This window comes from Ambystoma mexicanum, chromosome 6q, assembly GCF_040938575.1.
Source record: "Ambystoma mexicanum isolate Mex_15411 chromosome 6q, UKY_AmexF1_1, whole genome shotgun sequence".
Classification (NCBI taxonomy): domain Eukaryota; kingdom Metazoa; phylum Chordata; class Amphibia; order Caudata; family Ambystomatidae; genus Ambystoma; species Ambystoma mexicanum.
In genome coordinates, this window is record NC_090937.1 from 777,183,358 (window position 1) to 777,207,535 (window position 24,178).

A 24,178-nucleotide genomic window follows, 5' to 3' on the forward strand; every position below is an offset into this window, starting at 1 on the left:
AACCAGCACCCTTTCTGCATGACCCATGCCTATCCCAGGCCACCACTACCCGTTTCGCCAACCTGACTCCACACTGGTTCAACATTGTCAACTCCTGCATCTCACAAAGCACCATATCCACCACACTCAAAACAGGCCAGATCTGTCCCCCAGGAACAATCCCCCACACCTTCTGACGACTACCATCCCATCACAACCTGCCATTCCCCGCCAGACTCCTAAAACACTTTATCTCAAGCAACTGCAACATCACATCGCCACACACGGTCTCCTCATCCACCTTCTAATCCAGTTTCTGCCCCAGCCTCTTCACTGAGACTGTGACACTTCCCCTCCTGGATGACCCCCCACAACATCACTGACAAAGAACGCAATCTAGACCACCTAGACCTCTCCACAGCTTTTGACACCGTGACCACACCATCCTCGTAAACATTCTTTCCCATCTGATGAAACTCTCAGGCACTGTTCTCGTCTGGTTCATCCTCTTGCTCACAAACAGGACACACTTAATCTCCATTCCCCCCATCACTCAGATCCCATCTGACTCAAATATGGTGTATCGCAAGGATCCGCCCTGTGTCTCTGCCTGTTAAGCTATATGTTGACTCCCTCAGACAGACTCTTAGCAACCACAGCATCCACTTTCATCAATATGCAGATGTTACACATCTATTTTTCTAAATCGCCTCCTCCTCAAAACTCCACTTTCCCAGGCTCTTGCCACCATCCCCACCTGGAGACCACCCACCTCCTAAAACTCAAACCACACAAATCGCAATACCTCCGCATATGCTCCCCACCATCCTCAAACCCAAACTCACCTACAGTTTAACACACCACATTACTACTGTCACCAAAACATGCAACCTACAGCTAGACCGCCAATGCAAGATAAGATTCCACTTTCACCCTGATGACTACTGTACCACAGTCCAGGCACTAATTCTTTCCACGTTGTCCGTGGAAACGCAATCCTTGATGGACTCCCCACTAACACTCGTGCCCCCCTGCAAGCCATACAGAAGGCAGCAGCAGGACCAATTCTAAATCTACCAAAATACTCAAACATCAGTGCAGTGCTCGCCTAGCTCCACGGTCTCCTATTACCCCAGAGGATTGTATTCACAGGACTCTGCATCATATACAAAAGCAAGTCTTGCCTTCACAACAAACTGAAATCCATCACCTACACAAACACTATACAAGCCAACCAAAATCTCCTTGACATTCCACACTACAGGCAAATTGCGAGCCTCCACACAATGAGCACTCCTACCCTGGAGCGCCCTCCTACCTCACAACCGTACTTATATCCTGTGTTCAGCACTTTCCACTCCTACTCTCCCCCCTCCCTCACTGCACTTGCGCGTTCTCAATGTAACTGGGCCTAGTAAGATCGTTGCCCCCCCCTCGTTCCCCTCCCTTGCCTCGTCGCGCTCTGAAACAATTGTGTACGAGCGCGATACAAACAAACGATCATATCATTTCATACTGCAACTTTCATCATCCACTAATGCAAAAGCCTCACAACTCACCTCTTTCCCTGCACTTAAACTAACGGCGCAATGACCTTCCCAGTCACTTAAGAAAGCTATGTTTTATGCCAGGGCCTGTGGAGTACTGGGCCAGGCTCTTTCATTACTGATCCAGGAGAAAATGTGTCCTGCTGTGGCATTGCTAATGACATAAACATACAAGATTTGTCGGCATTTTTCAAAAGTGGGTGTCACTGAAAGCAGACATCTTTGGGAGTTGAGCAGATGGATATCTTCCAGTAATAAAGCATGTAACGTGAAGTTCTCTTCTAGAACACAGCGTCTGCCATTTTGGCAGCTTCTAGGCCCATTGCATGTAACAGGGCACGTACATGGTGGGTACTTGAATCTTCTCGTCTCTAAACTGGTAAACCGAAAAGGCAGCCGCGGGCCAGCCAGCATGCGCAGAGACTGATGCCTTATACCCGTTTCTCATTTCCAATGCAAACATGTATTTGTGCTGGAGTACTGCCAGCACTAGGTGCCTGCATACTTTTTGGGGGGAGGGAGGGGTCTCTACAGTCCAAGCGCTTACTTGGTCAAGCAGGTAGCATCTGCCACTTTGGGCAGACCTGATACCCTGGTTAACAAGGGCACTATGAAGTGTATCGCTCACATTTGCATGGAGTCATTGACACTGACTAAGACCTAAACGCAAACTGAACCATCCCACGGAATATCTTCTTGCATTACTCTCCAGTAAGATTTGCCGCAGTAGCCCACAATCTCCATGCAACTGGCAACAGCCCATGTAGTCACTCTCAGCATGTGAGGTGCTGGAATCCATTCTCCTAGCAGTCTACTGGAGTGGGACTAGGGAGTAAACCACTGTGCTCGTATCAGCCACTTCCCATGCACTCTGATCACACTGGGCTGATGCTCTGTCACTGTTCGCTTAGGGTCTCTTATGGGGTCTCTTACGGCTGGGCCAGTAGGCCACCCCGAGCAACACAGTGTCCATTAATCTCTGCACTGAAGGAAGGTGGGGACCAATCGAAAACACAACAAAGTATGGATGCTTCAAAATACTTTATTCTTGTTAGAAAAGGTGGTAGAATTAGCACCGACCAATAGGATGTAGGGATTTGCCCCACAACTAAAATGGGTGTTCCACTGTATCTAAACAAAAGGTGTTGGAACAGGATAAACCATAGTGACTCTGGGGTTCAGTGTTTATTGGGCATACTCGTCTCCCTTTGCTCCTTTGTCCTAAGCAGTCTCGGAATTCTAGTGCCGCCCTTTCTTCTTGGCACTTTAAGTTCATGTGGGGAAGAGAGATGAATGCTTGCAGGGGTTTCTATTACACATCTGTAATGCATTATACCAGATGTTTTGAAGGTTGTGAACGTCAATAGCAAGGCTTCAACCCATATTGCAGATGAAATGTGAGGGGGGTGGCACCCGGCAATGGGGATCTACCGGGGCCTTCCAGCCATGGCAGACCCGGTAATTCCCCTTTGCCGGGTGCCGGTAATAATTACTCTCCGGAGGACGGATGCACCGGCATCATTCATGAATGAATGGGGCCTGTGCATCTGTCTAGATATGCGTGCGGGTGCCTTTCAGCCCGCTAGGTCAGACCCGGCGGGCTGAAAGGCACCTGCAACGGTACCGTCAAGCTTACCGGTGCCATTGTTACCGGACCGGCAAACTTAATGTCGCAGCACCTCCCTTCTTGTGGTCGCTCTGTGGCTGAGGTCCTGGCAGATCCCTGTGGCAAGAGAGGGGGATTTAACTCCCAAAGGAATTTGCTGTGTTCAGGTTTGCAGCACAACATCTAGAATATATTCTCACATGCTGACACTTCATGTAACACTCGGCATTTTAAATCGTGAAATGTGACCACATTGGAATGTAGTCCTTTCTAAGTTACAGCTATATACCGGAGTACAGGTTTTACACCTAAAGGCTGTCATGTCAAAGATGCCTGTCCTAACTCAGTGATGACTTGTTTCTCTAGAGATATAAGCAAAAGGGGTAGGAGTGGGATAGACTGTAGTGTGTCAGGGTTTCGTGTCCAGTAGGAATGCTGATCGTCCTCTGATTTTCTTACTATACACATTTCAGCACGCTTGCTGCTGGCCACACAGACCATGTGCAAGATATAGTGCCTGGTCTGCTGCTTGCATTGCTGCACACCGAGTGTCCACTCCTTGGGGACGTAATGCACAGCTCTATGTCTTGGGATGTTCCCACCCTGTGTGCTCTGCATCAGCCAGAGCCAGATATGCTCACCCTTTAGCCAGGTCACCTCGTGGGTCAGGTGTGCTCTACTTGTATGCTTTTCCAGGCTTGTCAGCTCTCACGCTTCACATGTATCTCAGCTTTCTCAGTGGGTGCAGTGCTTAGTCCTCTCTCATGGCGCCCTGTTCCTGGGTATCCTTTCTCTTACACTGATCCCTGGGCTTTTATTGTCTTCCTGGTTCCCTTAGGCCTCTCAGCTGTCTATCATCTCCGTTCTCCCAGCTTTATCAGCACCCTCAGAACTGTAGGACCTGTCCACTCTTCCTCATGTCTCTACCCGCTCCGTGCTCTCAGCTGTCTTTCCACCAGGTCCTTCTAAGTGTCACAGTAGATTTTTGTTGAGCCTCTCGCACAAGAGCTTTCTCTTAGTATCTATGATTAGTTTGGGCTCTAAGTCAAGTAAATGTGTTCACCGTACACTCCGTGCATACTCCAGAAACTTTAGATGTTGGAGTTGGGTCAGAAGTCCAACATCTGAGGAGTAGCTCCAGGTCTCTCCTCTGTCGGGTTGCTGCTGCTCTGCAAATCCTTCTTAATTATAATTTTTCTTTTATAACATGCTTAATACCAGAGATTGGTTTCTCAGCACAGGATCGGGATTCGAACCTGTGTTGCACTCTGTTGTCTTGCTTGCAAGACACATGTGTTGCCCCTGAGCTATCCCCCCACCTTACTGGTCGTCAGCCCATGGTGGTGAAGGAGTGATGGGCTGAAGCAGTGAGTCTACTTTTAATCTGTTGGGCTCACAAAATATGATTTTGATCTCGCACAGTGAGAGCACATGTTCAGTGTGAAAGGGCCCAAGGCGCTGACTATGCATACCTTCTTTCTATAGTTTTGACTCCCACTTATTCTTTGCATGGCTTTCCTTGTCCCTGGTGTCGTCCAGATCTGATATCGAATGAGTGAGAAGCATTACTCAGTCGGGCCCTTTCTGAGCTATGAGGAGATTTACACTGGTGATCCCATCCTTCACCTCCTGCCAGTAGCTTGTGGTATTGCAGATGTCATGGCCCCCAATGCCGTCCCTATCGCTGGCTAATTCAGGGTAATGACTTTGTCAAAAGCTCGATTTCGAGTTTGGCACTGCACACAATGTCCCGCTTGTTTTCACAGAGAGGGTGAATGTTCCTTTTCCAGGATTTTGTGCTAATGTGAGAAGTACCTTTACTTTATTGTATTCAAGTTTCCCGCTAGCCGGGCTGAGAAAACCAAGAGGGGCCGAGACAAGACTGGACAAGAATCCATATATCCCACGAAGGGATGAAAAAACAGCCCAAGAGTGGCTGACGGACCGGGTAACCCAAGACTGGGTGAGAATCCATATACCTCAAAGCAGGAGTGAGACACTAAATAGCCCAAGAGGGGCTAAAACGACCAAGAACCAAAGAAGCGTGAGAAGCCGAATAGCCCAAGAGGGGCTAAAATGTCAAGATGGGCTGACAAACCCAAGAGCCCAAGAAGGGCTGAGAAATACGAATAGCCCAAGAGCGGCTGAAAGGTCAGATACCCCAGAAGGGGGTGCAAAACCGAGACCCCAGGGTGGGGTGAGAATCTGTCGGGTCCAGACTGGGCCACAATCAAACAAACCCCATGTGATGGAGTGAAACCCAAGACTACAGGGAGGGGTACAAGCCAAATGGTTGTGAACAAAGCCAGAAGAGTTTTGCTATTCCGAGACATTTACAGGAGCGGTGTGTCATAGAGGACTTGAACTGTGTAGGCAGTCTAGGATACTTATTGAACATTCTTACTTAAACTGCCAATTTGGTGAAGAGCCAGAGACATTTGTGGGTGATCATAGTGGAACCTTGCGAGCAGCCTTGGTTAATCCGAGACCATACATTGGGGGCCAGAAACCAGCCGTGAGCATATCACTTGGGCGCTTAGGGTATTCTTTTTGTGTTGACATTTGATGTTTTTCCTTTTTTTGTGGTAGGACCAGGGATCAGGCTAGCTCAGGTTTCTAGATGGCGGACAGACTTTATTTTGTACGACATCCCGATGTGCACCCTTTTGAAATATTTTCTTTCTTTCAGCCTAGGGATCAGAAGCGTATGGTTAGAATAGGGTTTTGGCACTTGGATCACTCATTGCGGTTTTTACAGTGATTGTTTTATTTGTCTCCTGATTCTAAGTTATCAGACGATGCGTTACTGTCAAATTGCCCTGAGGCCTGCCACTATAACATTCAGAGGGAAGGAGCATGATGATATTCACAGACACAGGGAAAGAAAGTACACATTGTTTTGATGCTTACTTGCATATACCCTAAAGGTTCTAAGGCTGCCTCAAGCATAGAAGAAGACTATAGGAAACGGTGAATAAGAAAACAAAAAAGATTATGGGCCTCATTATGAATTTGGTGGTAATACAGTGGTAAATCTGATGCATTACCACCAAATTATTTGACTGTTACCTCCAGTCGGTCCTGTGGGATGACAAGGGGTGGACAGCGATGTAAATCTTCAGTTTTGGAGTTCATAGGACTTCATGGGGATTTTGGCAGAATTATGGTAATTCTGCCGATTTTGACATAGACGGTGGAGGTGAATCCTCTACTTCAAGGTCAAACCCGGATATCAGCAGTGCGGGGAAAACAGTGGTAATACCTTTACCAGCAAAAAAGTGTCGAGAACAGAATAACTGCCACTTTTAACTGCCCTACCAAAATTGTAATGCGCCCCCATGTCAGCTGTTCCATTTTATATTAAGTGTTTTTTTGTAATATCTATATTCATGTATTTATACTATGCCATTCAGTTGCCTGGAAACCTTATAAAACACATTAGTCGTATGTTAGAAATGGGAATCACCTGTTAACAAATTCTTCAAAAAAGTACTAAACATTTTTATTTCTATTATGGATCATGTCATGGTTCCTGTCCCCCCAATTTACTTTTCCCATGAACCCCCATTAGCCACTTTGCCTCTAAAGCCTTCCTCACCCCACCCCTATTTCCTTTACTTTTCACCTTTACTTTCCGTAGCAACCATACATATCTATGGACAGTATTGCAATCTTTGAGAGTGTTATGTTATTTTTCTTTTATACAGTGTGCATTACCACTTTCTTGGTTTGCAAGTTCTGAGCCTTGTCTATGTAGAGGCCAGTTGTGACCCCGCCCAGGGTGGTAGCCTGATCCTGGATGTGGGGTGGAAAAGAGCTGTGCCAAGGGGATCAATAGGAGAAGAATAAAGAGAAGATTGGGAAAAAGCAGGGAGACAGAAATGTACAGACGTGCAGGGAAAATAAAACATGTAATGAATAGAAGCACCATAGGGCTTCTCTTATTGGATGGCAGAATGTTTCTTTGAGGCTATTACTAGTATGGTGGTGTCAGAAAAAACAGAGCCGAAGATCATTTTCCTAAAGTATACCGAGAACATAAACTGTTTCAATAGAGCAAGAGAGACATTGCTCTGAACCATTTCTTTATGTAAAATAAAATGTCTGCCACTTGCTTGCCATCATCATAAAGAGTGTATCTGCAAGATGTGGGTAATTATTTGCATACCTGAGGGATAAACCATCTCTATTTCCAAGCCCTTTAAGGACATTGAGTCCAGAGACTGCAATGTCGATGGCAAGGACATGCAGAGAAATATTCATATTGAAATTGGAACTTTGCCACATGCAAAAGATAAGGCTGAGACATTTGGAGTGTGATTATGAAAAAAAGAACTTGGCAGGCCCCAGAACATGTATTTAGGGGCTTAAGATAAATGAACAATTCAGAGTTCAACACAGTGCCATATTTCGGAGTCGAAATACAGAAAAAATGCAATTCTGAATTGTGTCTTGCAATATATTTCATTTAGCTACAATAATACAAGTTCCATTACTCTGAATAACACTGCATTATATCCGCTTGAAAAAGGTTCGGAACGTTTGCAAAACTGATTTAGTTTGGAAGAGAAGAGCCCCAACCTCGGGAATTTAGTGTCCTAAGACAGATCAGTGGTACTTGTCCACAGTAATAGTCTCCTGTTTATATCATGTTCAAACTAGTTTTCCAGACCATGGTCAAAAGTTCTTTTTTTCAGTTGAATGTCCGATATGTGTAAGCTTATATTAATCAGCATTATCAAAAAGCGCTCATTTGCAATGTACCACCAGTAACATATAGTGGCCAAAAATTGCATTGAACTAACTTTCACTTTTTGTCAAGCTAAATAGAAGGTCCAATGTGTAGCATTTCAACCCAAAAATATTCTCTCTTTATATAAAACGGAATATCCGTTTGTTTGTTCATCATACAATTCCACACCGTTTCCACCAATCTGCACCAAATTGTGCACAGTTACCTGTTAGGACCCTCCAGACGTCACTAGCGACATGCCATTTGAACATCTCACCCATTTGCCTGAATTTCAGCCCCTGCTCACATGAGATGGTTGCCTGAAAGCGAAAAACATCAAGGTGGTCGTAGAAAGGCCAGACAGAGCTAATTTCAAGCATCAAGGAACAAAACCCAAAGCACGCTTCAAGGCCCTAGAATGCACCGTTTCAGAGATACTTGCACCACAATGAACTGTACCGTGCCAGGGTGAGAGGAAAGATGGGGAGAGCACGCAGAAGGTTCCAGTATGCTGTAGCATGCCATATCTCAACTCCCCTTCACATCCACTCCAGGTTATGCCAGTCAGCCACACACGCCCATTCTCAGTGCAGTTTATTTCTGAGTGGCAAGCATATCAAGTGATAAGCTACTCGGAACAGTGACCTACATGATCAATGATTTTCAACAATTGATGAGTGTGTTATCATGTCTATCTACAGAACCAGTGCGGAGCACGGATACTTTTTGCTAGTGAAATATAAATGTATTTACTTTATAGTGGTCGATCCTAGGAACCTGAGACAAATTGCTATTTGTAGATCAAATAGATGTTTATTTAGCAGATACAAAATCCATATGGTTTGTAATGATAAAAGGGAAATAAAATAATGAACAATTATTCTCTGTAAATATACATTTGAGAGTTATGTTGCATCTCGAAGTGCCCTTCCTGATGTGTAGATTGTATTGATCTTTACTTAATTAAACTAGCACATTCACTTCAAAAGTTATATTACCAAAACGAAATGCCTATATGTAAGGTTTGGAGTGATTTTCCCTCCCACCTTTCCAGTCATAGACTAGGGGTGGATCTTGCCAGTCGCAAGTAAATGAGTCAATAGCCCCTCCTTTTCAAGTCACAAGATAAGGGGAGGAATTGTGATTATAAAATTCCTTACACACAAATAGACAAGAGGATGATATTTCTGTATTTTACTGGAAGCAGATGGCTGGCTGGGGAAGAATTGCAATCAACTGGAGGAATGCTTTTCATTCAAGATGCAGAAAAAAAGCCTTTCAGAAAGAGATGAGCAGGCCTTATTGTAGATTGGTTTCCAAACAAGCAGTTGAAAGGGACCTTGCTGATTAAGTAACTCTAGACTGAGAGGGTCAAAGCTGATTTCCCAAAGTGAGAAGCTACATATAAAATGTAAGTAAGAAGCCCTGATATTACTCCAGATTGCCCTATAGTGCTGCCAGTGGTAAATCCTGGGACTAAGAGGGGCTAGGGGCCAAAGGGGATGCTAATTTGACAGGGACACAGGTGAAGTGTTAAATAAAATGCCCTGGGTCTTCTATTTAAATTAAGTACAACGTCAGATTTCATGTTTAGCAAAACTAAGTGCGTTTTGGAAAGTATTGGTGCACAACTGACATAATTTTATGAAGTTTAAATGCAGTTTTGTTATTGTAAGATTAGGTACCCTTTCAAATAGAATCCGTGAGTTCCTATCAGCATAGAGAATGACATGGGCCATGCTTGCTTCCCCCATAGGAAATCAAGCTGCGCCTCACTGAGGATGCCCAACAAGGCTGAAACATGTCTGGGGTTGCTTGTGTTTCCATGTAGAGGGGATCTGGCATAGTAGTTCAGGCAGGACTGCTCCGATTGGTGGCAGTACCTGACTGATTTGCATATGACTGGACCCTTTTGCAATGGCGCAGAAGGGTTAAAAAACGGCGGTGTGGTAGGTTGCCCAGAGCAATGCCAGTGGCTCAGATTGATTCTAAACCTTCCACCCATCACTTTGCTCACTGTGCCATAGGAAACCAAGCTGCACCTCACATGAGGAGGCCAAACAAGTCAGAAACATGTCTGGGGTTGCTTGTGTTTCTGTGCAGAGGGGACCTGGACTAGCAGTTAGGGCAGGGCTGCTTCCATGCTTCCATTGGTGGAAGTTTAGTTTAGTTTAGTTTATTCACTTATATTGCGCGCCGGACCCGAGGGTAAGAGGGCGCAGGAGCAAACAAGATTATTCTTAGCTTAGTTACAGTGCTGTACAGTAGTTACAGCGAGTACATAGGTTAGAACAGTTACAATAAGGCAGTGAGGTACAATTTAAAAATATACATATTTACATGATGGATGGATTTGCATATCGCTGGACCCCTTTTGCAATGGCACAGACGGGCTAAAAAATGGTGGTGTGGAAGGTTGCCTAGAGCAATACTAGTGGTTCCGATTGATTCAAAATCCTTCCACCCATAACCTTTGGGGTTTTAATGGGTCATAATGCCATCATGAAACTTTATCTTCTGACGGAAAATCATTTATAATTGTCGCTGATGGGAGGCTCCGTCATTAAATAGATCCTTGTATAACAGAATGTATCTCAGAGAATGTATTCTGTTCACAGAAAATCATGCGAAGTATAAACACCCAGGCAATCCTTAATCCTGAAATGCAAAAGTTGACCTACGTATATGTGGAAGGGCAAGGGTGCTTTAACAATGTACCTTTTCTGGCAAATATTATATCTCCAGCCCAAAACCTGTAGATAGGAAGGCAAATGAATAGAAGTTGATGGAAAGGTGCACACACGTGTTAAAGAAGCCCTTGCACCACATTCAGATAAGACGCTCTGAATGGTATAAGAGTCCTCTGATTTCTTTTAAATGGTGGGTGTCATGGGGGACAATTAGGACTGTATTTTGATGAATTTAAAATGTGATTGTATGCCTCACATTGAGATTGGATTTTGAGAGCCGTTTATTCATAAGCAATAGAAGTGTATTTGGAATGCCTAGTATTAGAACTTCATAATATATATATATATCGAATTGGTTATTTAAATTACTGCTTGTGTGTGAAATAGTGAGAGTCATGCAGGCAGGTAAAATTTCGTTTTTGCTGACCAATTATTTTAGTACATAACATTGTGATGACTTCCCTGGCATAAAGCTGGAGACCACCTTGGCTTCGATTTGACATAAATAAGTTAAAATAAATTCAAGTTTTTGTACAACTGCCTATTTATTGCCCAGAATTGTTAGGTGTGACTATGAGCGGGGGGGTGGGGGGTTCAGGGTGAGACCAGCGATATCATACTAACGGGAGTCTGTGATTTAAAAGTGAAACCAATCTTTACAGACAATATTAAGTTAAGTCATGTGGTGGATATGTGATGGCCTGGTGGTGTGCTCAAGAGTTCCTGGGAGTTATGGGGCTACTAATCAGCTAATCATATAAGGAACACACCTGGTGATGGCCATGGGAATTCTGGTAAAGCCAAGCCTTCTGACCGTGGTGTTGAAGCCAGGAAATGCCTTTGTGCAGAATGAGTGCTTCGGGGCATAAAAGGAGAGTTTTGACAATAGGATGTCCCCCCGCCACAAACCATAGGAGGTTGGCCTAGGCTGGGGAAGAGAGAATGAGTGTTGCCCCTGTATGCTATGTTATGTTACTTGATATGTGTGTAGCGTCTACTGCCATTGTTGTGGCCTCAACGCACTGTGGGGTGAACAGCCTTTCAGCAGATCATAGTCATGGACATAAGAGCATTACATTGCATACGACTAGTAGTTAGAAATTTGAATTGTGTAAAATTCAACTTGTAAAAACTGAGAGAACATTTCTTATCTAAATCAGTACAATGCAGACTTGAGTGTAAACTGCAGTACAGCAAACATTTAAACACTTTGAAAGAATTGCTCAAATTATTTGGATTCTGTGCATTTCAAACCGAGGTTACCCCAAGCTATACATAGTTATTTACCTATGTCTGGTAAAAAGCCTGTTAGGAAGATAGGGAGTGATATGTGGCAAGTGGAAGAGCAAGAGAGACAGACAGTACAAGCCACTACAACAGCTAAAGTGGGTGTTTAGATATACCCTGTGTAGTGCAAGAGACTTCAACCGTGAGGGGTAATGGAGTTCTGGATAGTCTCAGTTGATGGGGTTGTTGTTTCAGGGATATTTTGAGCTCAGTTTGGAGGCAGATCTTATTCGGTTAATGGGAAGGGAATGCTTTGAATGGAAGGTGCTGTATGGGAGGGGTTGCACAATATCTGGCATTGCCAGTTCAAAGGATGTTTGCCACCTTATGGAGGCTCCTTGAGGGTGGAGTAGGGCAAATGTTGCTGATTGCCTTCGCCAAGAAGCAGCTCTGATGTTGGGTTTGTGACTGAAGTGGGAAGGGGACACCAGGTTTGTTGGAGCGAGAGGTGCTTAAGGCAAGGCGGTTGTAGTGAACATCAAATCGCTGCATGAATTTTAATATTAGAGTGAGCATGTTGTGAGCATAGCCAACGCGCCCACCTCTGGTGTAGTAGGAGTATGCCTGGAAGTGGATCTGGAAAGGTTGAGCACAGAGTATATGGCAGTATGCTGGACTTTTTCCAGGAGTGGAAAAAGTAGTGTTGAGAGGCCCGGGTCAAAGTTAAATACCAGGCCGTGCCTGGATTTAAACACAAATCCATATCGCATGGGCTCGAGCACTGACAGACTACACTGTGATGTTTCCCTCTTAAGGATATTTATCTCCCCTTTAAGGATATGTGTCACAACTGTGTCATGACTGACAGTGAAATAAACAGAGCAGCAGCCGCTAACTAGATGTGACCCTGGACAGCAAACTCAACTGGGGAAGCCATATCGAGAATACTCAGCAGAAGGCAACAGGAAAGATGGCAGCGCTGCACCTACTCCTGAAGACCAAGCCCATGCCCCTCTGGACAAAGATCAACATCTGCAAGGTGATCACCAGACCTAACCCGATGTATGCCTCCCCAGCATAGATGACCTGCAATGAAAGACAATGGAAGAGTCTTCAGATAGTCCAGAACAAGGCCCTGTGGATATCGTCAGGGGCTCCAAACTTCACAAGGATATCTGAACATCACAGAGAACTAGACATCGAGATGTTGAACAGACATCTAGCGAAGCTGAGTAAGAACTTCTGCCAAGGACTGGATCAGAATCCATACCCTCAGATTTGAAGACTCACTGCCACCACTGCAAACCCTTTTGACGGCTACCCACAGCCCATCACGGCGAAGACCCTGTGAAACCAGCCCTACTGTGACAAGTCCACACAGACCAAGAAGAATCCTAACCCACGACTACATACTCAACCCAAGAAGATGGAGTAATGAGGCTCAAACCTCGGTATCCAAAAATCACAGCCGATGGATACAATCTATCAACAAGAAGAAGACAGACAGCCAGACGTGGAACAACATCCCCCACGTACAGATCAAAACTGTCATTTAGACAAAGTTCTCTACACGTGGAACAGTGCAGGAGCAGACTCCATGAGTGGCAAGCTGGGTCTGTGTATTAATGTGTTGGGCCATCTGTGTGACCATGGCCTATGTGCTTGCCCTAGCCCAGGTGCCCACGTAGCCAGTGACTGTTAGTTGGGTGAGCCCAACTAAGATATTGGACCGAATGAACTCGGTCCCGGCAGGGTGTGTTAGAATATAATAATACTATGCATCTTTGTTAGCCGTAAGATAATGCCTTTTTGCGATCAAAATCCTGTTCTTTTAATAATATTCAAAATGGGGTTGCATTTGTCAGTCATTGAGTAAAAACAAAATAGAAATGTGTTAATGTCTTCCTTTGTCAGTCATTACAAGAAAAGGCTGGGTCCGTGTAGAGGGTATGTATCAGCCGCCTGGCCTTCACCAATAAACCTAGGTTGAATAACATTAAGGACAGATCCTCCTATTCCACAAAGTAGGAAAGGCTGTTCCAATATGGCTCTATTCTCCTAACTAAATGGTATGTAAAGACTGGCTGCACTAAGCAGAGGTTAGTTGCACGATGAGTCATAGTGTTCAGCCCTTCCACTTTAAAGGTTGTGCAAATAGGGTGACCATTGTTGGAATGGAGGGCCTCAAACATAAGTCACCATCTGTGAACTTGTAACTAAAGCCATAAGCAAAGTGAAGACTTTTGACATAACAATAACATCTGTTGAATATGTAATTTGTTCTGACTTTTGGGTATTATGGTATTATTGTGTATGCAGTCTGAACATATTTGTGTTATCTTTTGCAAACGAATAACAAATTACCTATGCTGATGCAGGATATTTTTATAAAATGAGATGCTGTGTACTATTCAGGCACTTCGGTTCTCCACTCTCCATGAAATACTGGTTGTGGATGAACCTGAAGTCCGCTCGAGTGTATGATATGCGCAAAATAAATCTTACCTTGCAATTTTGAACCTCTGTCTCAGATTCTCTACTTTGTTCTAATTATAGCACTTAGCAGTCTCAGGTGGCCCCTGCCTGTGTGGTGTGGCAGCGTTACAGCAGTGTAGGCTGTCTTGCCGGGTGATTTTCGCAACAGTGGGCCCTGCCATATTCCATCACATACACCTACTTAAATGTCCTAATGGGAGACATTAGGAGCCCACATCAAAGAAACGGGGCTCTCTCAGTGCTGTGCGACTCCGTAACGCTACCACTAAAGCATATCCTCGCGTTGGCCTGCTGCAGACATGAGCCTGGAATTATACCACATTATTATTGTGTCTGCACATGTCAATATGGTGTTTGTAACCCTTTAATTCTACATTAGCCTGATTTGTGAGATATTGCAAGTGTCCGGCTTTGTGTGGATTTATGAAGCACATAATTACATATGAAACTGTTCATTTGCCACATTGCAAAGGGGACAGAAATGGTGGCATGCATCTGTAAAGCTTCTGGTGGTGTTGTGTGTGCATTTGTTGTGCTCGTAATGCCATTATGACTATTAAAGTGAAGTGGTTGTAGCAGGATGGGGGTGATAGTTATGCAATGCTACACTACAAAAGCGTTGGTACTGATGGCCTGTTTCTCTTTCAGGATATGGGCTATGCTCCTGATTTTGTGCACACTGCCATGGCACCCTTCCTAAAAGACATCCATAAAAAAGGTATCCCGACCTTTCTTGTATATGATGTTTCATGATGTGAACATTAATTTGTATGATGGGATATGTGTTTAAAACGATCACACCGATCGCAGGTTTTCATTTGCCCGTTTTGAGTATACCGATAGTAAAGACTTCTGTTTTCACTTTTTAGTTTGCGCTATTAGGTGGCGCAAGACTATTGTATTGGAGTACAGGTAGGAGGGAAATACCATGTGAGGAGGAGGGACACACCCCGCTTGTGGGTGTTTAGTTATTCACCCACCGATTTACAGCCCATGGCCATGCTAATCCCTATGACCATTCCCACTCGACTACCTGCCCCTCCCCACCCTAACACCATCCTCACAGGATCTCTTTGAGCTCCCACTATCAAGCACTCACCTCAAAGTTTAGCGTGCCATTGTTTTTTCTAACCAGTCTGCTTAGAGTTAAGGCCTTAATTGAAGCTGTAAATGGCCTCTGGTTTAATAAAAATGTCTTAACCGAGTGTGCCTTCTGCCACTTGATATATATCTCTTCCATGCAATGAAATCCCGTTAAAAAACAAGCAATGACCTAGCCAACAGTTTTGGCTTGAGGTATTAGATAAGCATTTGCCAGGTACAGACCTCAGATGCGCAGTTAATCGCTTTGTTTTCTAGCTGTTGCAATGTTGTGGTAGAGTAGAAACAGTATAACAGTGGCTAGCAAATGCCTATCCCATAACAAAAAAAGCCCAAACTGTTGGCTCTGCCAATGCTTGTTTGAGGGGGGGGTCACACCACATGCCCTGTTATCCCTCACTTCCACCCACCTACAACTTACAGTATCTTCGGTAATCTTCCTGTATTTTTTGTGGGGATGGAGGGAGGGGTGAATGGTTCGGTATTGGTAACAAGATTTACTTTTCATTATTCATTTTTAACAGAAATTTGGTTTACCAGGAGTTTTAAAAATACATTTTCCATCGACTGGTGGTGGTGTCAAGAGGCTTATGTGGAGCGTTGCTATGGAGACGTTCTCATCACAAGGCACTGTCTCAATCGTTTCTCTTGATTGGTGTGTAAAGTTAGAGGGGTGTTATGTGGTCCACAATCATTCAAACCTTGTGAAAAAATACCTTTTTCAAGTCTAACATTCTAACTTTTGACTCCAATTTGACACACACAAGTAGTTTTGATGGTGAAGTAAAAATAATGTTACCTTAATACTGGGTAAAGTCAATAGGCAACGACGTTTGTAAATTAAATGTGGTTTTAGTGCAGTATTGAAATAACATGGTTGTCCTCATAAATTAAGCATGTTACTTGTAAACTGGGTTGACCGTAAGCAGGTTTAACATGATCATGCATTTGGTGTTGTAAAAGTAAACTGTTTTTCCATAAGAAGACGAAGGCCTTTTCCCATGTTTTAGCTTTCTCTTTCATGTGTTAAATAGGATGTTGCAACAAAAAAGTCCATTCAGAGAGGAAGTTTCTCATTGAAAGAAATCTTTCCACACGGGGTGGCCAAAATGGCGAGCTAAGCGGACCCATCCAGTGCGAGCTTGTGACACGTGGTTGAGGACAGTGGTGTAAATTCCCCTTTAATCGGTAATTATGGTGAATGAGCTGAATTGGAGAGGCTGATACAGTCTCTGTGTGGGCTCCCACAACCGGAATGCTGCCTGCAGCGCCCGATACACACTGAGGGCCGAGGGGATCGAGACGCAAGCTCCGATAAGATGGCAGCCACGATGGGTCAAGCAGACCTCCTATTTTTCCAATGAAGGAAAGGGGCAGTGAGGGGATGGAACACCCCCTGAGGAGAAGTCGGTGAACCCGGTGGCTAGTGACGTGCCCAGAGAAGCTTGCAGGAGGCGGTGAGCAGCCGCAGCAGTGAAAGCGGACCAGCAGAAGACTTCAGGAAGAAACAGCTGGCCAGAGAGACGACCTCTGGAGGTGGTGAGAGGGCGAGGAGGAGAGAGAGGAGGCCCGGCGGTGAACTCCAGGCAGACCGGAAACGTGAAGGGAGGTGAGCACGCCAGGGGAGGAGGAGCTAGTGGAAGGTGCACTCGTGGCCTGGGACATGGGGAGAGCCCCATCTGGATCACATAGCAGAACTGGAGGCTGCAGAGGCATTGTGATTGGGCTGGCGATGGTGAGGGGGGGGCACTGAGGAGGACTGGCAGGCTCAAGGTGTGTCGCTGCCCTGAGAGCAGCACAGAGGGACGGTGATGAGCTCTGCAATGGGCAGTGCCTTTTTGGGCCCAGGCAGAGACCACCGTGCGACCAAAGGACAGGGTGCATTTGGAGTTGATGGGGCTCAGGAAAAAGACGTGTGAGCTGTAAACAGCCGATAAGCAAGGAAGGTCCAGGATCAGACTCTTAGGGGAGGCACCTTGCAGGTTGGAGGACGAGCAATGGGCTGGGTGGAGACCTGCAGAACCCAAAACAAGGTGGCAGTGGGATAGGTAGGGGAAAGGTGGAGGCCCCCTACGAGGGATCAGGGGGTGCTGCTAGCCTGACCAAGAGTCCTGGTGTGGCCTGCACATGGGGACCGAAGGGGGTGGGCTCCAGAGGCGTAAGATCACAGGAGCTGCTGGGGAGAGGAGAGTCCCAATATAGGAGGACCAGTGGATCACGGAGAAGGGCGAAAAGAGATATGAGCCCTCGGACGTGGAGCGCAGGATGTAGATGGGACCGAAGAAGAGAATTTCATTATCCAGGCACAGCATAAGGGAACCCCATCAGCGAGGAACCACTCAAGACACTCTACACTTTGGGGTCCTGGAAGAGAAAAGAGTGGGTGAGATGGCACCCATCAAGGAGGACTTAAATGCTGTGCTTGACAAGTTCAAGAGTGAGCTCACAGAGACAGAGAAGACAGAGGCAGTCATCATTAAGGAGGATCTCGCACAGGCAGAGGCGGTGAACCAGTGGGACATTGACAGCTTGGGGGAGAGGGTAATGGAAGTGGAAACTCTCATCACTGGACTGACCGAGAAGGTTCCCGAGCTGGTCCAGCAGGCGCAAAGTGTGGAAGAGTAGTTGATAATGTTCGAGGAAAAATGTGAAGATCTATAAAACAGATCTCAGATGGATAACATCCAGATTACAGTCCTCCAGGAGGGGGTGGAAGGCACTGACCTGGAGGGGTTAGGGAGATGTTCACAGGGCTGACAGATGGTGATCAAGGGCACGGGCTGCATATTGATAGAGTGCACAAAATGGGAAGACGGAGAGCGGAACCCAGGGCCCGCCCACGAGACGTTCTGATCAAATTGCAAGCTTAAAGGACAAATCCAGGATTATGAGTGCAGCAATGGGGGATAGGTAAAATACAGCTGTGGGGGAGCGAAGTCCAAATGTTTGACGACTTATCTCAAGTGACATTAGGTCAGAGGAGTTTGCTGAAACTCCTCATGGAGGAGGCAACCAGAAGGAAGCTGAAGCACTATTCCTGGCAAGACTGCAATTTCAGATCGGAAATGAGGAAAAAACAGTGTCGCAGGTGGAAGAGGGACTGATGATTCTGGGTATGAGCTTGCAGGATCTAAAAAGACTGGTGGGGCAGAAACATTTAGATGGAAATTTGAGACCTGTGTCAGGGAGCCACCAGCGGTGGATTTCTTTGAAAAATGGGGAAAAGTCCTGATCTGACTCAAACGGGTCACAGGGGCTGTGACCCAGCCGAAGTATGAGTTTTTGCCACCAAGGGTGCAGTGGTTGTAAAGTAGGAGAGAGGGAGAGGCTGAGACCGGGGAGTGGGTGGGCGATGCTGCATGCTCGGAAATGGGGGACACGTCCAGAGCCTGGATGGCGGATCCAGGGTTTTTTTATTTTTTTCAATGCATGGTGCTTTTCTGGGATCGAGGGTGTGGATATGCAGTACTCGGAGGAAGTGCGGGGGGATGGATCGGGAGAGTCGGGATTTATTACGGCGAATGGGCAATGTGTAATTAAGAATCATGGAATGTGAGGGGCTGAACAGTCTGAGTAAGAGGCTGACAGTGCTGAGGCAAATCAGCAAAAGCGGTGGAAGGGATCGTATGCCTGCAAGAAATGCACCTGCTGAAGGTAGATGTGGAGAGGCTGGGAAATAGAGAATACCCAGTGGAATACCATTCCATGGCGGGGAGCAAGAGGGCGGGGTTGGCTTTAATGTTCCATAAATCTATTAAACTGGAAGGGGGTTATGGTAAAAAGAGGCCCACGGGCAAGGTAAGTGATGGTGAAAGGGAAACTGGGTGCTCAATGCTACACGTGGGTCTCGCTATACGCGCCTAAACAGACACAGGAACAGTTTCTACAGGGGGGAGGTTTGACTGAATTAGGAGGGTTTGGAGAAGGCGAACTGGTGGTGCCAGGTGATTGTAATATGGCCATAGACCCTGCTATGGATCGTTTGAGTGGGGTGAGGGGGATGGAACGGGAACCATGTCCAAACAGCTAAGAGGGAAGATCGAGGAGGTGGGTATATAGGACACATGGTGAATTCACCATCCACAGGAGAAAGATTACTCTTTTTATAGGCATGTGCATAAAACCTAATCCCGGATAGATTACATTTTAGCAACGCAAAGGCTAGTGCGAGCCATCATGAGGGTTCACATAAGAAACATGACTGTTTTCAGATCATGCAACAGTCCTGTTGGAATGGGAGGGAGTGGGATTGCGTAAAGTGTACAAGGGGTGGAGACTGGAAGACTACCTCCTTGGAGATAAAGGGATACGGCTCTCGTGGAAGCGGAAATAAATAAATATGTGAGGGCGGGCAAAGAGGGCGAGGGGACAATAGGGGAGCAATGGGACAATTTCATGATGCATATTAGGAACCTTCTGATAAAGGAGTCAAAAGATCTACATGAGGCTAGGAAAGCAACAGAGCTGGTCCTGGAACTAGAGATGGGGAGTCTAGAGGCGTCTCATAAGGAGCCCGGTACCAACAGGATAGCTAGACAGCTAACCCATCCAAGGGGACAGCTTAAACATCTTGTTGGAAGCTCGGTAGACAGTACCTTACTGAAGTCTAAGCAGACCTTGTACAAGCATGGGACTAAAGTTGGGACGGTCCTAGTGAGACAACTGTGCAGCAAAGAGCAGAGTGCTTTCATAGTGACCCCGGAGGATGGGGGTGAGCGCATAGGGGGCTCTGAAAGGGGTAAAAGGAGGGTGTTGGAAGAGTTTTTTGCTACCCTCTACAAGGAAGAACTGTGAGACAGTGAGGAGCAGGTGGCATACTTGGCGGGGTGGACTGGGCTGCGGCTCAGTGAGGCCCAGGAGGAGCAGTTAAAGGGGTCGATATCATGGAAGGAGGTGCAACAGGCGATCGCAAGATTGAAGCTTCATAAAAGTCTGGGAGAGTATGGGCTCACAGCTATATTTTACATGACAGAGTTATTCAATGAATTTTGGGAGGGGAGCAAGATAGCACCATCCATGGAGATAGCTCACATTACCCTCATCCCGAAGCCGCAGAAAAACCCACAGCTGGCCTCTTCTTACAGGCCGATCACACTCATTATTGTCGATGCCAAATCATATACCAGAGTACTGGCCGCTAGGCTGGAGGGGGTGCTGCCATTCTTGATTTTGCAGGACCAATCTGGGTTCATGCAGGGACGGAACATTTTTGACAATATACGGGTGCTGCATATTAATGATGAAGCCGCAAAGGGGAGGAAGCCGGTACATGTCTGTTAACACTTAAAGCCCAAAAGGCATTCAACCAGGTAAATTGGAACTTCATGTTTGGGATGCTATGCACAATAGGGGTCAGACCAAACTTTAAAGAAATTGCTCAAACAAATTCCCAGTCACTGAAAGTAAGAGTGAAGGTGAATGGGGGGCTGACAAACCCATTCTCAATCAGTAGGCGAACCAAACCGTGCTGGCCCCTTTGTCCCCTACTCTTTGCAGTGGTGTGGAGCCATTTTCTCAACAAATGAGGGAGAATGAGGAGATACACAGGATCAAGTGGGCTAACTCGCACCACACAAGCTGATTGTTTGCAGACAACGTCATCCTCATTGTTTCCAAGCCAACGTATTCGCTCCAGATGATCATGAAGGAAATCGGGAAATTCTCGAAAGTGTCAGACTTTAAGATCAACTTCTCAAAGTCTGAGATTCAGAATTGGTCGGTGGGAAAGGCGGAGCGAGAGCGCTTGATGGCTAGCACCCCATTTCGGTGGGCAGAGGGCCCAGTTAGGTATTTAAGAATCAATGTTACCTCCAGCATTAGCCAGATTATTAAGGCAAACTACCCCTCTATTGTGCGTTAAGATAAGGCCGGCCTAACAAGTTTGAAAGGGCTATTTGTCTCATGCTTAGGGAGGATAGCCATTGTGAAGATCAACATCCTCTGTCGCCTCCCCAACCTATTCCAGGAGCTGCGCTTGCTGGGGAGAGTTCTATGGGGCATACAAGAGAACACCATGAACTTAGTTTGGTATGGAGAGATGGCTTGGGTAGGGAGTAACCCTCTATACAGAACTAAGTGGCGTGGGTGGGTTGTCCCAATCAAGTTAAATATTTTCAGGCACAGCAGAATGGCGTAGAACGGACAATAGGAAGCACTGCCTGGGCATGGAGCAGGCGGTGGCAGGAGAGTTAGCCTGGCTGAGGAGGGTTGATAGACCGAGAGGGGTTGTGGAGAACCCGATAACGAGGAGTATGCTAGGAATCTGGGGCAAACTGAATAAGAGGCACCATCTAGCGACTTGGCCATCGCCACATAACCCCATCTTAGGAATTCTGCCTTTCGGCCGGGAATGGACCGCAATAGGTGTCGCCGGTGGATAGCGGAGGCTATGAGAGAAATCAGAGACTTATGAGGGAGTACGCCTTAAAACCTTTGCGGATTGCAGTAGAGAATATCAGTTGAGGAAAGAGGACTACTATGCTTACCAATAGCTCAGCCACTGGTGGCAGGGGGCACACCAACAGTTATGGAGGGAGCCACGAGGGAATTGTCGGAGTGGGAGGTATTATTCTCGGTGCGTGAAACCAATAGGCGGCTGATTTCCTCCATGTACAAAATTCTCCTAGGCAAAAAGGGGGCAGGGCCACCTGCTGGGGGTGAGTGGCAATTGGCAAGCATGTGTGGGAAGAGGTTTCTCAGTTAAGGAGTGGGGACAAGCCATAAGGGGGTGGTTTGGTCCATATACCTCAGCACAGCACCAAGAGCTGCAGTTCAAGATATTGCACATGTGGCACTATACGCCTGCACAAGATGTACAGTTCTAATTTGAAGCTATACTTGGAATGTTAGCACAGTTACTGTTGAGTTTCTGATTATATGATCTCAATTGGAGAAAGCTGCTGAGTAGCAAGAGGTTGATACGTGTGGAGCATTATGTGGATAGTATATTGAAGGTATTGTACAATGCAAATGTGAACTAAATGCAAATAAAGATTTGGTTGAACAAAAAAGAAAGACATCTTGCCTGAAAATGCCATTGTTTCTATTGTTGTTTCCCTGTCTGCTTTTGAAGACAGAATATTCAGAGCGCAGTCAAACCTGTAGTTATTTACGGCACTCAACATCTGATTGGCTGAGAGGAGGTCAATAACGATCTCCATGTGCCAATATTAGTTATTTTAATGGTACACATTTTTTCATCAGGGCAAGAAAATGTTTCAGCCCTTCCAGGACTCGACCACGTCTGTAGTATAAGCACAGATCTAAACAACATGCTCCAAACTCAGTGAGCTATCTACCCACCAAGGAAAGACCAGCCATGCATGTAGATGCAGATAACTAATATTTACCCTGATGATTGTAGGAGGGAGGTCCAAGTCTCACAAGCCCTTTTATTTGTGCTAAAGTTTGGTTTAAAATTGTTTTGTCTCCGAAAGTGGCATGAACTTGACAGGAAGTGGGCAGGGAAGTGACCACACACAGGAAGGCAGCCCTAAACCAACAAGAAAGCGCCCCCTGAGCCGTTGATGATGCTGGCCAGTCTGCCTCTGCACACACCCTTGCATTCAGACATTCTTGCTGTTCTGACTCCATCTTGGGTTTATGCGCGCCCTGCATTGTGCGCAGTGCACCTTCGTTGCATGTGAATAATCTTGGAATAGTTTCCTGCCACCCGTGCGAAGATCACGCACTCCTATGTTGAAAATAAGCCCTAACAAGAATGGCAATGGGTAAACATTGTGCAGTGTTAGTTTACTTTATGCCCTACACAGTACAAGCCGACACTTTGTTCAACCTGCATAATGGCTGGCGTTGAATACTCTTCTTTCGCTCCCGTTCTCTGCTAGCCTTCTCAAGGTACTCCGTTTGGACACGCTGCTTGGGGCTAGGAACAGGATATAACCGGGCTGTCCTGCTGTGCTCCCTCTGGTGTAGGCCTTATGGTTTGAATAGTATGAGGCACTGGGGTACTTAAAGGAAGCATCCACTTGCTGGGTCCAGTTTTTCTCTTTAAATGTTAGTATGACTACAAGATAAAACCAGGAGTGAAAAAGGATTTGCACACATCGACACTTTTTATTAAAATGTTTTTACATTTCATGTTTGTCTCCTTAATGGCTTGCTATTCCTCACACCTAAGTTCGTACATTTCAACAGGTTTTCTTTTTTTAAGATGTAAACATGCATGCAAACCTTCCCAACACGAACCACAACTAAAAAAGCGCATTCAATATCAGAAAGCTTTCCTTCTGAAGTCTTTGCCTGTCAGGCATCCAGATCTTTTGTCTTTCAGGTACCTGAATAGATGGCTCCTACACGAGCATCCTACTTCATGAAAGTGTTTATCAGCCCCACATAATCGCTAGACACAGCTGAAAGGCGAATGTGGTGGGGGGGGGGACTGCTGGAGCCCTCCATCTGAACTCTCCTTACTTCACATGTCCAAATCCAACCCCAAACCTCTTGGTCTGAGCACCGATGGGCAGCATGCTTCCTCTTGGCCCATGACCTTTGTGATCTAGTTGTAGTCAACTGTACATAGGACAGAAGGTCAATTCTATATCATTGCTGTCCTTTCTCTCCCATGGGATAGGCATCCGTGCTGTTCTGGCAAGACTCAACAAAAGTTTCTCATAGTTAATTCCGGGAGAACATAGTCTGTAGAGTTTACCGAGATCGGAGACAATGCCATTAATCTTGAACAGAGAGTGGAAAGACACCCTTATAATCTTGTCCTACAATTGCTCTCCAGTGCTGGTTAATCAAACCTCATTTCTGTCATCTTGACTGAAAAGTCATT

At 45.8% G+C, this 24,178-nt stretch overlaps 1 protein-coding gene across 1 annotated transcript in view; it reads left to right on the plus strand.

Moving 5' to 3' along the window:
* LOC138516300 (uncharacterized) overlaps positions 1–24,178 on the plus strand; it is a 1,253,275-nt gene that overhangs the window by 46,714 nt on the left and 1,182,383 nt on the right. The window contains exon 3 of the mRNA XM_069631312.1: positions 14,926–14,995. Coding sequence (XP_069487413.1) covers positions 14,926–14,995 — 70 coding nt within the window. The remainder of the gene's footprint in view (positions 1–14,925; positions 14,996–24,178) is intronic.